At 40.0% G+C, this 16,590-nt stretch overlaps 1 protein-coding gene across 1 annotated transcript in view; it reads left to right on the top strand.

The window, feature by feature from the left end:
- The first annotated feature begins 7,792 nt into the window (after positions 1-7,792).
- LOC120029672 (monocarboxylate transporter 12-B-like) overlaps positions 7,793-16,590 on the top strand; it is a 29,451-nt gene continuing 20,653 nt past the window's right edge. The window contains exons 1-2 of the mRNA XM_038974949.1: positions 7,793-7,902; positions 14,735-14,838. Coding sequence (XP_038830877.1) covers positions 7,793-7,902; positions 14,735-14,838 — 214 coding nt within the window. The remainder of the gene's footprint in view (positions 7,903-14,734; positions 14,839-16,590) is intronic.

Here is a 16,590-nt window from a genome sequence, read left to right as displayed (position 1 = left end):
ATTTACTCAGAAGCCACTGCCTGATTTCTGGAGAGGGCTGCGCTCAGAGTATCCTGCCTTGGCAAATCGTGCTGTTAAGACACTGATGCCCTTTGCAACCAAGTACCTATGTGAGAGTGGATTCTCGGCCCTCACTAGCATGAAAACTAAATACAGGCACAGACTATGTGTGGAACATGATTTAAGACTGAGACTCCAACAGACCCAACATTGCAGAGTTATGTGCATCCTTTCAAGCACACCCTTCTCATTAACCTGTGGTGAGTTATTCAGGGTGTAACTCAATATTTTGTACACTCAGTGCCTAGTTAAAGTCTACACACTCTTGCACAGATTTCACATTTTGCGGCCTTAAATTTCAATCTAAAAAGGGTATACATTGGGATTTCCTCCCAACCTACTCCACATTTTCAGTGTTTTTTTTTAATGTTCTGAAATTAGTAAAAAAATAAAATATTTATGCTTCTCATGATTCCAGAAAAACTCCCCCTGTCTGTGTAAGGTCCCTCAGTTGTATAGTGAATTTCTCAAAATGATTTAACCTCAGAGCCACCAATGATATTCATGAGAATGTCTGGGATACATTTTTAGGCAGAGATAGATCAGGGAATTAAGAAATAATTCCAAGACACTGAATGTCCCTTTCAGTATGGTCAAGTATGGAAATGAATCTATGGATGGTGTATCATATCACCCAGACACTGCAAATATCTGGCCATCCTAACTGTGGGGGAGAATGGAAACTGCTTAGGGATATCACTATGAGGTTTAAGATGATTTTAAAGCTGACATAATTTATTGGCGGAGCTGAGAAAACTGCATGGATCATCAACATTGCATTCACTCAACATTAATGGCCTGTATGACAAAGTGAAAAGAAGGAAGCCTGTGTTTAATATATATATATATATATTGCAAATCGTCCAATACTAAAAGACAACATTGTAAATAAATGTCAGGTATGGGTCAAACCCATTTAGAGTGAAACCCTCTGTATTTTTAAACGTTGTGGAGGCAGCCATAGAATTAGGAATTAGAACACTTTATTTAATGGGATATCTATGGTGGCAGCATCTTGTTATGGGTATGCTTGTCACCGACATGGACTGGGGAGTTTGTCAGGATCAAAAGAAATATGAAAGGAGCAAAGTCCAGGTAAAAATATAGAGGAAAATGTGCTTCAGTCTTCTGAAAACCTAACCCTGGGTTAGAGTTTTATTTTTCAGCCGGCACACTAGAATGGCTTTCCAAGAAGTGTTGAAGGTCTCAGTGCTGACTTAAATCTGCTTGAAAATCAGTGACACGGTTTGAATATTGCTGTCCATCAATGATTCCCAACCAAATTGACTGAGCTTGAGCAATATTGACTAAATGATTTACAGCTTTAATCACAAATGAACTCTTAGGTGTGAAGACCTACGCAATCAAGACATCCTTGTTTTTAATTTTGAATTCAATTAAAAAGCCACTTAATTTGCAGCAATAATGCTCCTGTCTGTCTGTTTGGTGCGCGTGTTTGTCTATCACTCCATATGTAGCCAGTTAGCGATGCAAATGAGAACCGTCTTATGGGTAGACAGAAAGACTTTCCCCAAAAACATTCTCAATAAAATGTTAACCGCAAAGTAGGTTTAACCGAGGGAACAATATAATGATTATTTGTATCAATTGGGTGGTGATTGTTTGCAAACTCTGCCATATGCTGCAGCAGTAGGCCTATCAGCAGAAACATAGCTAGATCAACACATTCCTCTCTTGCTAGATGCCCAATTAAAGGGGAATTACACTCAAATCTACATTTGTCAGTTTATTTTTCCAAAATGATCTTCTGATGTAATTTAAGCCTTGACATGGACGTAGAACATCCATTTTCTTTGTTTCTCTATGAATAATTGTAATATTGAGAGTAAAAAACTGAAACAAATCTCAAACAAGGAAAAATAAAAAAGAGAAAACAGAATTCAATAAAATACTAAATATAATTTGTTGAGGCCCCCTTGCAGTTGTTTATTAACCATGATTTTACCAGGTATGACAGCAAACACATATTTTGTACACCAAGGACCCAGGGAAGAGTTGCAGGGTAGAGAAGAAGAGAAGAATGTGCCCAATTGGTAGTTACAGTTTTGTCCCATCGCTGCAACTCTTGCACGGACTCGGGAGAGGTGAAGGTCGAGAACCACGCATCCTCTGAAACATGACCCCGCCAAGCCGCATTGCTTCTTGACACATTGCTCTCTTAACCCGGAAGCCTTCCGCACTAATGTGTCGGAGGAAACACAGTACAACTGACGACAGTGTCAGCGTGCATGCAACCGGCCCGCCACAGGAGTCACCAGAGAGCGATGGGACAAGGACATCCTGGCCGACAAAACTCTCCCCTAACCCAGACGACGCTCGGCTAATTGTGCATCGCCTCATGGGTCTCCCGGTCATGGGCGGCTGCAAAACTGCCCGGGATCGAACCCAGATTTGTAGTGACGCCTCGAGCACTGCAGTGCCTTAGACCGACCGCTGCACCACTCGGGAGGCCAGTGTGTTTAGTATGGTTACATAGGACAAAAGGTTACTTAGGGCAAAAACGAATGGAGGGTGGTTGGTCGGGTGTATAATGTGGACATCTAGCAACCAAAAGGTTGCGTGTTCGAATCTCATCACAGCCAACTTCAGCATTTGAAATAAGTAGCAACTTTTCAGCTACTTTGCAACTACTTAGCATGTTATCTAACACTTCCCCTAACACTTTAACCTAACTCCTAACATTAACCCTAACCACTAGCCTAGCTAACGTTAGCCAGCTAGCCAACGTTAGCATTACCAACCCAGCCACCTAGCCAATGTTAGCCACAACAAATTGGAATTCGTAACATATCATTAGTTGTGCAAATTCATAATATATTTTACAATTTGAAAATTGGTAACACTTTGTAAATTTTTCCAATTCGTAACATATTGTACGTTTCGAAAATGTGTAACAAATCATACGTATTAAAATTTGTAACATATCATACACAATGGCTGATGGACATCAACAAATTAAAAATACCATACGAAACGTAACATATCATACCAAATGGAGTGTCTCGGATTTTCGTACCGAATAATACGAAATCCTATGAGACAAGGTTGGCTGTAAATGACTTGACTGAGCTATGCAATTCAACAACAGCTGATGTGTGTGTCTGGAAAGGTAAGAACCTTATTGCTCCATCTTAGAACGTGTGGGGAAAATGTTTATTGGAAATATTTTCTACTGTTTGTGCTCTGTGTATTATTTCCAATTGATTGTTTAAAAAAATATGTGTAGCCTACGAAGCCAGCAGCCTCTGGTGTTCTATTGGCGCTTTGACCGATGCTGATGAGAACGAAAGGTATTCATTAGAAGAACAGAATGTTACAAAGTCGCCGAAGTTGTTTATTCCGTCACTTACTGATTCACATGTTTTGTTTGATATAAACTGGAAATGATTGCACGCTAAGGTAACACAAAGAGAAAAGAAGGTCTGAAAAAGTTTTACACATTTTACTACAGCTGCACGTTTTTGAGAACTTGCCATTTCCTGAAGAGGAAATATGGTGAACATGGTTGAGTTATTTAATTACAGACCCAGTCCACATTGTCGATAGTTCAGCCGCGTGAACCCACCACACAATATCTGCCTTCTGTGATGTGTCAATTCGACACATCACAGATATACACATCACATCACTATATATTGCTTGCGTTGCCTTATGTTTTCTGCAGCCTCAATTATATGAGGCTCAAACATTATCGCATGATCATATGTTTTTACTTGATGAATTTGAAGTGCAATATTGAATCTCCTAAACTTCAGAATCAAAACTTTGCCGACTGTGGCAAATGTCTAAGTTCTAAGGTTAACAAAACAATGATAAACAAACATGCCATGAAATGATCTATTATTATTTTTATCAGCAACATTTAGATGGACAATTTACCTAGATTGGGCTATGTAGTAATAGTTTGGATTCAATGAACTCAAAATATTCAGTAGATTATTCTCCCTGCTGTGCAATAATGTAGCTCTGGCCATGTTGAACCAGGCATGTGGTTGCCATGGGCTCAGCAGCTGAAGCAATGGAGTCAGACAAGTTTTAACCAACTAGAAATGCAGACAATTGTTTTACAGCCTTAAAATGTATTAAATCGAGAATTTTTCACTGACCTACATACAATACTCCATAATGTAAAAGTGGAATTATGTTTTTTCACATTTTTACAAATTCATAAAAAATGAAAAGCTGAAATGTCTTGAGTCAATAAGTACTCAACCCCTTTGTTATGGCAAGCCTAAATAAGTTCAGGGGTAAAACTGTGCTTAACAAGTCACATAACAAGTTGCATGGACTCACTCTGTGTGCCATAGTAGTGTTTAACATGATTTTTTAATGACTACCTTATATCTGTACCCCACACATACAATTATCTGTAAGGTCCCTCAGTTGAGCAGTGAATTTCAAACACAGATTCTACCACAAAGACAAGGGAGGTTTTCCAATGCCGCGCAAAGAAAGGCACCTATTAGTAGATAGGTAAAAAAAAGACATTGAATATCCCTTTGAACATGGTAAAGTTATTAATTACACTTACACCCAGTCACTACAAAGATACATGTGTCCTTCCTAACTCAGTTGCCTGAGAGGAAGGAAACCACTCAGGAATTTCACCATAAGGCCAATGGTGACTGAGGATGGATCAACAACATTGTAGTTACTCCACAATACTAACCTAATTGACAGAGTGAAAAGAAGGAAGCCTGCACAGAATAAAAATATTCCAAAACATGTATCCTGTTTTCAACAAGGCACTAAAGTAATACTGCAAAAATGCTTGTAATTGTGACCAACTGCCTTGATTCGGTCTTATGTAGCAAAATTTGAAATAATGTTTTTTACATTGGTTAAAAGCAGACACAGAGCTACAAAATGGTATATCATACACTGCATTTGAGGAACAATGGGAAAGTATGCTTTGAAAGTTGATCAACTTGTAACACCACTTTTGAGAAAATGGCCTTTGAAAATGTTGATACCTACCTGAGAACTCTTCTTTGTCTACAGCCATTCAGCATTGTTCACACCCTCTTAAGCTTTAGCCCGCACCCAAACTGAGCATTTTACTCATCCTAGCAGAGCTGGTTATGCTGTTTTCTTGTTATCCAGAGTGTTGGTGACTGTAACTATGCTGCTGGCAACAATTTAATTATGCTTTTTTGCCGACGTTTACTGACACCAGTCATATTCAACAAGTGTTGAGCGTTTGTAAATTAATCCGTTATTCTGCGCTCTGGCACACACACAGAGTGCACTGAAATCGAATGCACCCAAAATTGTTATTTGAATAGTGGAGTCTTTTGTTAAACAATGAACTATAATCACAACTCATGACATTACTACCCTGCATGAATCTGCAGGTAGCTAACCAACCAGGTTCAATGTTAGCTAGCTAACATTAGGCTATAACTAGCCAAGCAAATGTCTCTGAGATACGAATAATAATATCATACACGTAACGTTAGCTAGTGAGCCAGCCAGCTAACGTTAGCTAGCTAACAGTGCATTTTAACTTGAAATGAAACCACTTTGTCAAAATTAGAAACATGTAATATCTGAAAATGTAGCTAGCTAGACTATCTTACCCGTATACATTATGGATGGACACGTCTCCTTTCGGATGCATTGCCTGCCCTTAGTTTGAAGATGTAATCCGGAGACAGGTGTTTTCTCCATCTCATTAGCTATCATACTCTAATTCCACAGATTTCAAAACTCGGTCCTCTGGAAAGTGGAGAGCAACACTTATGCAGTTTTACTATGCAATACATTTGTTTAAAAGCAGCATTAGACAGGATTAACTAGACATACTGACCAGCTCAAATAGACAGAAGCGTGCTATATGGCAGACCAATCCAAACTTATCTCTTGACATGTCCAGCCCACTCATTATCTCAGCCAACCGTGGCTAGAGGGAAAGTTGCTCACTTTTTCTGCCCTACCAAGCAAAAAGTCAGTAGCTGCTCATAGCGTGGAACTGAGAAAAATGGCTTTTATTTACCTTGGTTTCACAGTAACTTTATGCAGTAACTGCTAACATGACCCCCATTTTCTCCAAAACACAATACAATAGAGGCAGGATACTTGTCCACATGATTATGCATATGTATTTAATGTAACAAAAATGACATTGCTCATTTGGTCGAAAATGAGTTAGTTACTGCCTTTTTGCATGGTAGGGCAGTTTTCTGTGGCTAAACCAACAAGGCTCATAATTATACAATTTTATTCGTATTTACAAATGGCATACAAGTTTGTTAAAAATTAATGGAATGGAGCTAAACATAGGCAAAATCTGGAAAATCTGGTTCAGTCTGCTTTCCACCAGACACAGGGAGATGAATTCACCTTTCAGCAGGACAATAATCTAAAACACAAGGACAAATCTACACTGGAGTTGCTCACCAAGAAGACAGTGAATGTTCCTCAGTGGCTGAGTTACAGTTTTGACTTAAATCTATGGCAAATCTATGGCAAGACTTGAAAATGGTTGTCTAGCAATGATCAACAACCAATTTGACAGAGCTTTAAGAATTTTTATTACAATAATGTGCAAATGTTGCGCAATCCATGTGCAGAAAGCTCTTAGAGACTTACCCAGAAAGAATTACAGTTTTAATCACTGCCAAAAGTGCTTCTGCAAAGTATTTACTCAGGGGCGTGAATGCTTATGTAAATGAGATAGTTCTGTATTTAATTTTAAATACATTTTAAAAGATTTCAAAAAATATGTTTTCACTTTATCATTATGTGGTATTGTGTGTAGATTGCTGAGAGCAAAACATCTATTTAATCAATTTTGAATTCAGGCTGTAACACAACAACATGTGGAATAAGTCAAGGGGTATGAATACTTGCTAAAGGCACTGTATATCCTCCATGTTCTTATTTAAAAATGTTAACTCTTTATTTAGTTTCCATATAAAGATATCATAGAGCTAGTGCGTTTGGATTACTGATTTAAATCACACTGGATTACTGATTAAGATGACTGATTTAAGTACTGACATTAACTGACATTCATCAATCAAAGCCTTTTTTGCTGCATGTGGGAGTACATTTAAGGGAAATGAAGGGTAGCCAAATCAACTGGCCAATGGACATCTGAGGAACCAAAGCTGCAGAGATGGAAAGTGTTTTAGGCTAGCATATGCCACAGCTTTTCAACAGGGTGCGAAGTCATGCCAGCAGACGGCTGCTAGTGTCTGAAGTTAATATTGTACCACCCCGAGTTAGCCCTGACACCCTGCCAGTAAACACCTCCTCTCATGGACTCCTACGTCATTACCCTGTCGCCTCACTGTGCTGCTTAGGCCGGGGAGTAAAGTATTTCAACATGCACATCAGCAGTGACTAGCCTTGTTTGTAGGCTAGCTCTTCAACAAATGCTGAATGGGCTGGACATGTTTTAGACCCAGAGAAGATGTCTGTGGTTTTTTGTTTATGGGTACTGCATCTCAATTGATGCCTGTCAATGATTCTGAGCCTCCTTTTTACTTATTCATAGAGTCTTAGCTAGTATATTTGCTTCTCCCTGTGTTCTACAACAGTGTAACTGAAGTGAACTGAACAGCCTCTTCAACAATCAGTGCAACCCATTCTAGGTGTGACTGTGTGAGGCTGTCTGTCTGCGAGGTGTACCTGGGGCTTCTTGGCTGAGAACAGGAGAAAACCGAGTGAACAGAACAAGGATCTGAGCATGGTTCATGCTGCGGCTATGGCTCAGGGGAAGAAGAGACCAGCGGTCCCCCCTCCTGATGGGGGCTGGGGCTGGGTGATCGTGGCCGGCTGCTTCATGGTCACTGTTTGCACACGTGCCGTCACTAGGTAAGTCTGGCAGCTGGAGAGTGTCACTGCAGATCCCCTGGGACCTGACCCAACTCTGGGAACTGTGGAGTGATAAGCATGTGTGTTTATTTTACAGTATATGTGGGCATCCTAACAAATCAGTCTATTAGCAATTTTATTACATGTTTGAGTACAGTTAAGTTATTGGGACAAATTATGATTTCAAACAAAACTCAATAATAATTTTAACCAAACTTGATGCAGGTTATCCATCCATTCTATAATGGTGGGCTATGTACTTAATAAAGTGTGTGAGTTGAAAGGTATTCAAAAATACTTATTCTCCAATACTTATTATCATCTTACACAGAAATATTGTATGTCCTTTTAAATACATCTGAAAATGATTTTCAAACAATAACACGGTTATGGTATGATGAAGTGTTTATAATAATATATGTAATACAGGTCAAAGCCAACTCTATATATAGTGCAACTTGGACTGAGTATGACTTGAGAACAAGACTCCGGTTTACTAAAGTGGCAAGAGGTATCTTGTGTTTCTGCCATCACACTTACCAGTTCAGGTTACACTGGGTGCCTGGTAAACAACCTGCAGGTCAGGAGCAGGTCTTCGGTATAGAACTACATTGAAGCGCAATACACCCTGACTGAGGATGGTTGTGTTTTAACATCTACCCTTACCGGAAAAAACAGGCTTAGTTCTGGCAAATAGTTGTGACAAATCTTTGACAATATTTTCACACGCAAATGAGTTTTGTGGCAAACTGTTGCGGCAAATTTGCGGCGACTTGTGAACTTCTGGCAAACAATTCTGGGAAGCATTATGTATGCAAATTATATCAGGTTTTTGGTTACTTTGTGTATTAACAACATTGCTCCACCCACATCCTTTCAATGCATCGAATGGGGTTGGAGTCAAGGGAAAATAAGCAAGTGTTACCAAATATAACAATGTGCCTTTCATAAGTATTCTAATAAAGTGTGTACATAAAACGCATTAAACAAGTCTGTAAAACCACAATGAGGACATCGACCTGTCATGTAAGTTTTCATAAATCATTTGGTACAGTGCAAGAAAAAACGTCAGAGTAGTCTGAAGTAGTGGCATTAATTCATGTTCACATTTACAATTTCATCATTAAGACTTTTTGGGAATTTTCCTCAACTCCAACCCCATTCGATACATTGAACAGATGTGGGGGGAGCAATGTCTACATAAGGGTGCAAATTATAAACACTCACAAAAGCTCTGACGTAGGCCTTGAGGCCGATACGTAAAGCTTATTAAAGAGCAGTGAAACTATCAAGAGCAGTGTGCAGGTTTCTTATTCTTTCTCACCTTATTCAAGTGTTACCATGCACCTGCAACAAAGATAGCTCAGATGTGCGAGTGCCTTTTGAATTTTGTATTACCATTGACATGTTGTATCTACGTAAACCAAATCACATATAGCTTTAAATGAACTTGCTTCTCACAGAGAAAACGGAACTAAACATACTAAAAATACTAAACAACATTAGTTCGATGTCTAAACAGGTAAAAATAAATCAATACAACTTGAAATCATCAGCATGCTAATGAAAAAAAAAGTAAAGACTGAATATTTCCCAAATAACATTTACATGAGAGAAATGTGAACACATTGGGGATGTTGACCTTAGGATGTTTAATGGAGCAACTACAGAATTTACATGAGCCAAGTGATGACTGAGCAATAGCTTTTAACCAATGGAATTTTAAAAGATAATTATTTAAAAAAATAATTTAGATAACAAAAACTGAATCAAACCCAGTTCAGAACTATTGCCTTTTTGAGTGAACTTTGGAGATAGCGGCCCTGTGGAAGTCCTTCGTCCAAAGCTTGTTGAATGCATGCACTGAAACAATCAGAACACACCAAACAAAAACAATTAGGATACTTTTTTATGGCCGACTCAGCGGCTAATGGGCAGATTTGGCTTTGGAAAAACAGCGACAGCTGTTACAATGTTACCTTGATGTTGCTATGCTTTTCACTGAAACCTACATTCTATATATTTTTCAGCAAGGAAGCAATATTTCTGTCTTGTATAAATGCTGTATAAACAAACGAGGTAGCTAGTGTAAACTGAGGCTTAGGCTTACTATAGCTACCTTTAAATTTGTGGCCAACTGTTCCTAGAGAGCCACAGTATACAACATTTTTCTCCAGCCAAGCATTAGCACAAGTGATTCAAACTAATCAAGTAATTATGATCTTCAATCTAGACTGGGGACTTGATCATTAAGAGCCAGTTATCTACTAAACTCAGCAAAAAAAGAAATGTCCCCTTTTCAGGACCCTGTCTTTCAAAGATAATTTGTAAAAATCCAAATAACTTCCCAGATCCTCATTGTAAAGGGTTTAAACACTGTTTCCCATGCTTGTTCAATGAACCATAAACAATTAATGAACATGCACCTGCTCATCTGCGTGAACGTGCCTTAGGCATGCTGCAAGGAGGCATGAGGACTGCAGTTGTGGCCAGGGCAATAAATTGCAATGTCCGTACTGTGAGACGCCTAAGACAGTGCTACAGGGAGACAGGACGGACAGCTGATCGTCCTCGCAGTGGCAGACCACGTGTAACAACACCTGCACAGGATCGGTACATCCGAACATCACACCTGCGGGAGAGGTACAGGATGGCAGCAACAACAAATGCCCGAGTTACACCAGGAACGCACAATCCCTCCATCAGTGCTCAGACTGTCCGCAATAGGCTGAGAGAGGCTGGACTGAGGGCTTGTAGGCCTGTTGTAAGGCAGGTCCTCACCAGACATCACCGGCAACAACGGTGCCTATGGGCACAAACCCACCGTCGCTGGACCTGACAGGACTGGCAGAAAGTGCTCTTCACTGACGAGTCGCGGTTATGTCTCACCAGGGGTGATGGTCGGTTCTACGTTTATCGTCGAAGGTATGAGTGTTACACCGAGGCCTGTACTCTGGAGCGGGATCGATTTCGAGGTGGAGGGTCCGTCATGGTCTGGGGCGGTGTGTCACAGCATCATCGGACTGAGCTTGTTGTCATTGCAGGCAATCTCTACCATGGCCAGCGAAGAGCCCGGATCTCAATCCCATTGAGCACGTCTGGGACCTGTTGGATCAGAGGGTGAGGGCTAGGGCCATTCCCCCCAGAAATGTCCGGGAACTTGCAGGTGCCTTGGTGGAAGAGTGGGGTAACATCTCACAGCAAGAATGGGCAAATCTGGTGCAGTCCATGAGGAGGAGATGCACTGCAGTACTTATGCAGCTGGTGGCCACACCAGATACTGACTGTTACTTTTGATCCCCCCTTTGTTCAGGGAAACATTATTCCATTTCTGTTAGTCACATGTCTGTGAAACTTGTTCAGTTTATGTCTCAGTTGTTGAATCTTGTTATGTTCATACAAATATTTACACATGTTAAGTTTGCTGAAAATAAACGCAGTTGACAGTGAGAGGACGTTTCTTTTTTTTGCTGAGTTTAGTTGTCCTGTGTGGCTCAATTGCTAGAGCATGTCTCTTGCATTGCCAGGGATTTGGGTTTGATTTCCACAGGGGACCAGTATGAAAATGTATGCACTCACTACTGTAAATTGCTCTGGATAAGAGCATCTGCTAAATGTAAAATACTAGTTATCTCTTCTTCCTGACTCAGGTGTACAAGGCTTGAGTGGAAGAAATGCAACATAAAATGTATTTATGCCTAGTATGGGAATTCATATTATTTTCCTAAATGAATTATTGTTAACAAAGCCACGCATGCAAGAAACCTTGACCAGGTGCACACATATTTCTCTGTCCTCAGTCTGATTGAAGGCCTTAATCTGTCTTCTTGCATTGTAACTGATTGCTTCTAGAAAGAAAGAGAGAATTAACAACACGTGATTAAGATGAGCTAGGTACTAGTTTAAAACAATGAGAGATCTAATTGTTACAAAGAATGAATGTATGAAGGCTACATTTATCAGAATAATACATGCATTTACATAGCTTCCTTTTCAAGCTTGAAGACAATACACTAATTTATCACTAAAAAAAAAGTGTTATGAGGGAGTGCACCACTAACATCTTTCCAGGTTGTTGATGCATCCTCCTCCCAATGCAGCCTCAACCAACACCACGGGTAGGGGAACGGTATCCATCTGCAAAAGTAAAGTTTTGCTTTGATGTCAAGTTAGCTCATATTGTTGCAACCTTAGCTGTTCTAGCTAACATGCTACTGAACGGTGACACTAACGTATTGACATGCATATTGGCACTAAGACAGCAAGATATTCACCTAAAAATATAAGTGTTTAGGCAAATCATTAGTTAGCTAGCTAGCTAGCTATCACATTAATTGTGCAAAAATATGACAGCTAACATTAAGCACTAGCCAAAATGTGTTTCACTCTATCCGATAAAACATGACATTGCTAACGAAGCATCAATTAGCTAACACAATTTAAAAGTTTCTTAGGATGTTTAATGAATAAGTTAGACACTCAACGGCAGGGGTTGGAACCAACATTATTTCCCAATCGTTTTGTTCCGACTAGCAAAATAAAGTTCTGAACCAGTTCGAATCCCCAAAAAGTTACGGTTTATATTGTTCCGGTTTCTTTTTTAAACTCTGAAATCAATATACACTACCGTTCAAAAGTTTGTGGTCACTTAGAAATGTCCTTGTTTTTCAAAGAAAAGCACATGTTTTGTCCATTAAAATAACATCAAATTGATTAGAAAGTGTAGACATTGTTAACGTTGCAAATGACTACTGTAGCTGGAAACAGCTGATTTTGGAGGGAATATCTACATAGGGAATATCTACATAGGCGTACAGAGGCCCATTATCAGCAACCATCACGCCTGTGTTCCAATGGCACGTTGTGTTAGCTAATCCAAGTTTGTCATTTTAAAAGGCTAATTGATCATAAGCTAACAAGCTTAGCTAGCTAACAAGTTTGCGTGTTCAATTAAACTAATAACACATCTTAGCTTTTTGTAGATTATAAATCCAATGTGAAACATGGTAACTATAGTATCCTTAACTAGCATTGAAAAAGTTAATCCATTATTCTCTAATTAAACATTGCTCTCCCTAATTTCTGAATCACCCCTGTAATGTCAGTAGCTACAGTAGACTATGTATGCTTCGGAAGGAGGGGGAGGGGCAATTACACTACACACACACTGGCAAAGATTTTCAGCTGGCAGGCAGGCAGACACTGGAACAAGTTTGAGTGACAGTGAGGGCTTTGCACAGGCACTTTGTTGCGTTTTTTGTCGGACTGAAAAAAATGCCCATAAAATAACATTATTAACCGATTCCCATGCTTTTAAAAATAACGGTTCTGTTCCGGAACAGTATTGATCACTTTAGTTCTCGGTTCTGGTTCTGTTCCTCTAAAAATTGTCTTTATTTTTCAATTTTCGGTTCTGTTCCCTGAACCGGTTCCAACCCCTGCTCACTGGACAATTTCAGTAGGTAGCTAGGTAGATGGCTTTCCAACTGATTTTCCTTCTCCCCCTGACTGGTCACCAACGGTTACTGGTCTTGGAACTCATGTCTTCACCAGAAACGGCTTCTGGTAAACGGTTTGTCACTAATGGCAATAAATATTGTTGACACAGGTTTGCCACAGATTCAAATAGAATCTTGAGAGAATTGCTTGCCAGAAAAAAAAGTCTGGCGAACTGTTTGCTGGAACAAATACATTTTTGTAGGTCTCCTCTAAAATGTTGTTTTTCAAGGTTTCACGTTTCATGCTTTGTTACCCCGGTGAAGGGGGTTTAGTGAATTGCGTTACTGAAAAAAAATTGTTCAGTCAGATGAAGACCTGTTGGGTGAGGGATAAAGAAGGAGATTATAGTCTCACATTTACATCAGGCAATCCTTTGTGTAGATTAGAATTGGAAAACATTTAAATAAGGAAGAGCATGTTGGAATGTCCCTCCCAACATTATTCAATACTTTTCAAACAGCAACCTGGTCACTGATGGTTGTAAACTGATAATGCCTGCCCAGATTGTCACCTTCAACCTTTACCCTATTGCACATTGCAATATTAGGTCGGAATTGGAAGGAATGGGTGAAATTTTACCAAGGGTTTGAGTGTAACCAAAGGTAATAAGTCTAGCCAGTCCTGATCCTCTACTTTCTTGATATGCATAAGTGATCCCAAGGTCCTTTGAGGTCTAGTGAGTGAGTTTAAACCCCTAAACCAGCTGTAGCGGACAGCGTGTGTATACACGTTTGTGTTGTGTGTAAGGAAACAGCAGGCTGACGGAGGGCCGCCCTATGTAGGTCCCCACATGTGCGTTCTCTGGCCAGTGCTGGGGAGGACATGAGGATCAGATGGCCATCACATTCACACTGAGTGACCTGGGCCTTATCGCCTGACGTGCTATTCCTCTGTTTGTACAGGTGCAGCCCCTCTGCAGACTCGGACGTAGGAGCTTGTGGTTCATTACCCCCCAAGCAGGCGTTCTTCCCACACGTCCCAGGCTTTTTACAGCTCTCCCCTCAGCTTCGTGATTACACAATTCATTACGGTTGCATCGCTCCCTCCGACCGCTCAGGTCATCACCATGTCTAGCTGGAAAAGAGTAATTACATAATTGAAGAAACCTCAGTGTGTTCTGAGAACATGTGCTGTATACACCAAAAATGGTGTGTTGGTGTGTGTGCTTGTCAGACCGTGTGTGTGTGTGTGCGTGTATGCACACCATTGTGACTTGTGACAGATACACCACTAGGAAACATACATTTTTAAGTTCTGAGACATTTTGAAATATGCAAGATAATCCTTATTTGTCATGATTTCTCTTCATCTTGATCTTTTTCTTCTGTTCCAGATGCATCTCCATCTTCTTTGTGGAGTTTCAGATGCACTTTGGAGGGGACTATTCAGGGACAGCCTGGATCCACAGTCTGGTGGACTGCACCACTATGCTGTGTGGTAAGTCATCATGTTAAATACTGAAGTAATATGGCTACAGGTTCATCTGCCTCACCTAAAGCCCGTTCTTGTGCGAAGCTGCTATATACCATCTACTGCTAACAGTCCGTATCTGGATAACGTGTGAAATGCTTGATAATGTATGTGATATCAACAGAGGTATATTTTCTGGATGATTTAAATATTCATCAAGCTGCCCACTCAAGAAAAAACTTCAAACTGTAACCAGTGCCTGCAACCTGCAATCAGTCAACCTACCAGGGTAGTTAGAAACAGCACAGGGATGAAATCATCAATATATATTTATCACATTTTTACTAATGCTACAGAAATGTGCTTGAAAGCAGTATCCAGATCCATCGGATGTAGTGATCACAATATAGTAGCCATATCTAGGGAAACCAAAGTGCTGGGCCTAATATAGTGTATAAGAGGTCATACAATAAGTTGTGTAGTGAGTCCTATGTTGTTGATGTAAAGAATATTTGTCAGTGGTGTGTAATGAGGAGCAAACAGATGCTGCACTTGACACATTTATGAAATTGCTTACCCCAGTTACTAATAAGCATGCACATTTCCATCAAGAAAATTACTGTAAAAACTGTTAAATCCCAGTGGATTTGTCACGTTCCTGACCTATTTATGTTAGTTTGGTATGTGTGTTAGTTGGTCAGGACGTGAGGTTGGGTGGGCATTCTATGTTTTCTGTTTCTGTGTTGGTTTTGGGTTGCCTGGTATGGCTCTTAATTAGAGGCAGGTGTTTGGCGTTCCTCTAATTAAGAGTCATATTTAGGTAGGCGTTGTCACAGTGTTCGTTGTGGGTGATTGTCTTCCGTGTCTGTGTAATTGTTTGCACCATACGGGACTGTTACGGTTTGTTCGGTTTGTGTAGTCAAATTGTCCTATTCGTGCGTTCTTCTTGTTTTATGTAAGTTCGTCGTATAGGTCTGTCTACACCGTTTGTTGTTTTGTTAGTTTAGTTAAGTTCGTGTTTTCGTTAAATAAATATGTGTTCAAACTCCACTGCGCCTTGGTTCGATCAATACTCCTCCTTTTCGGTAGAAGAGGAGGAGGACCGCCGTTACAGGATTGATGAGAAATTGAACAATTGTATGGTTGAGAGGTATGAGGCAAAAGTAATGGCAAATTAGTCTGGCTGCACAACCGATTGGCAAACGTACCTCAAATTGAGAAATCATGTGACTAAACTGAATAAAAATACTACACTGTGAAACAAAGAAATTATAGTAAAACTCTTTGGAGCACCTTCAATTACATTTGGGGGAAAAAAGCAACCTCAGCTCCATCATTCATTGAATCAGATGGCTCATTCATCACAAAACTGACTGATATTGCAAACTACTTGAATTATTTTTTTCATTGGCAAGATAAGCAAACTTAGGCATCACATGCCAGCAACAAATGCTGACACTACACATCCAAGTATATCTGACCAAATTATGAAAGACAAGCACTGTAATTTTGAATTCCGTAAAGTGAGTGTGGAAGAGGTGAAAATATTGTTGTCTATCAACAATGACAAGTCACCGGGGTCTGACAACTTGGATGGAAAATTACAGAGGATAATAGCGGACGAAATTACCACTCCTATTTGCCATATTTTCAATTTAAGCCTACTAAAAAGTGTGCGCCCTCAGGCCTGGAGGGAGGCAAAATTCATTTCGAATAGTAAAGCCCCCTTTACTGGCTCAAATAGCCGACCAATCAGCCTGTTACCAGCCCTTAGTAAAG

This window comes from Salvelinus namaycush, chromosome 35 (assembly GCF_016432855.1).
Source record: "Salvelinus namaycush isolate Seneca chromosome 35, SaNama_1.0, whole genome shotgun sequence".
NCBI lineage: Eukaryota > Metazoa > Chordata > Actinopteri > Salmoniformes > Salmonidae > Salvelinus > Salvelinus namaycush.
This window is presented reverse-complemented; position numbering and strand designations above follow the sequence as displayed.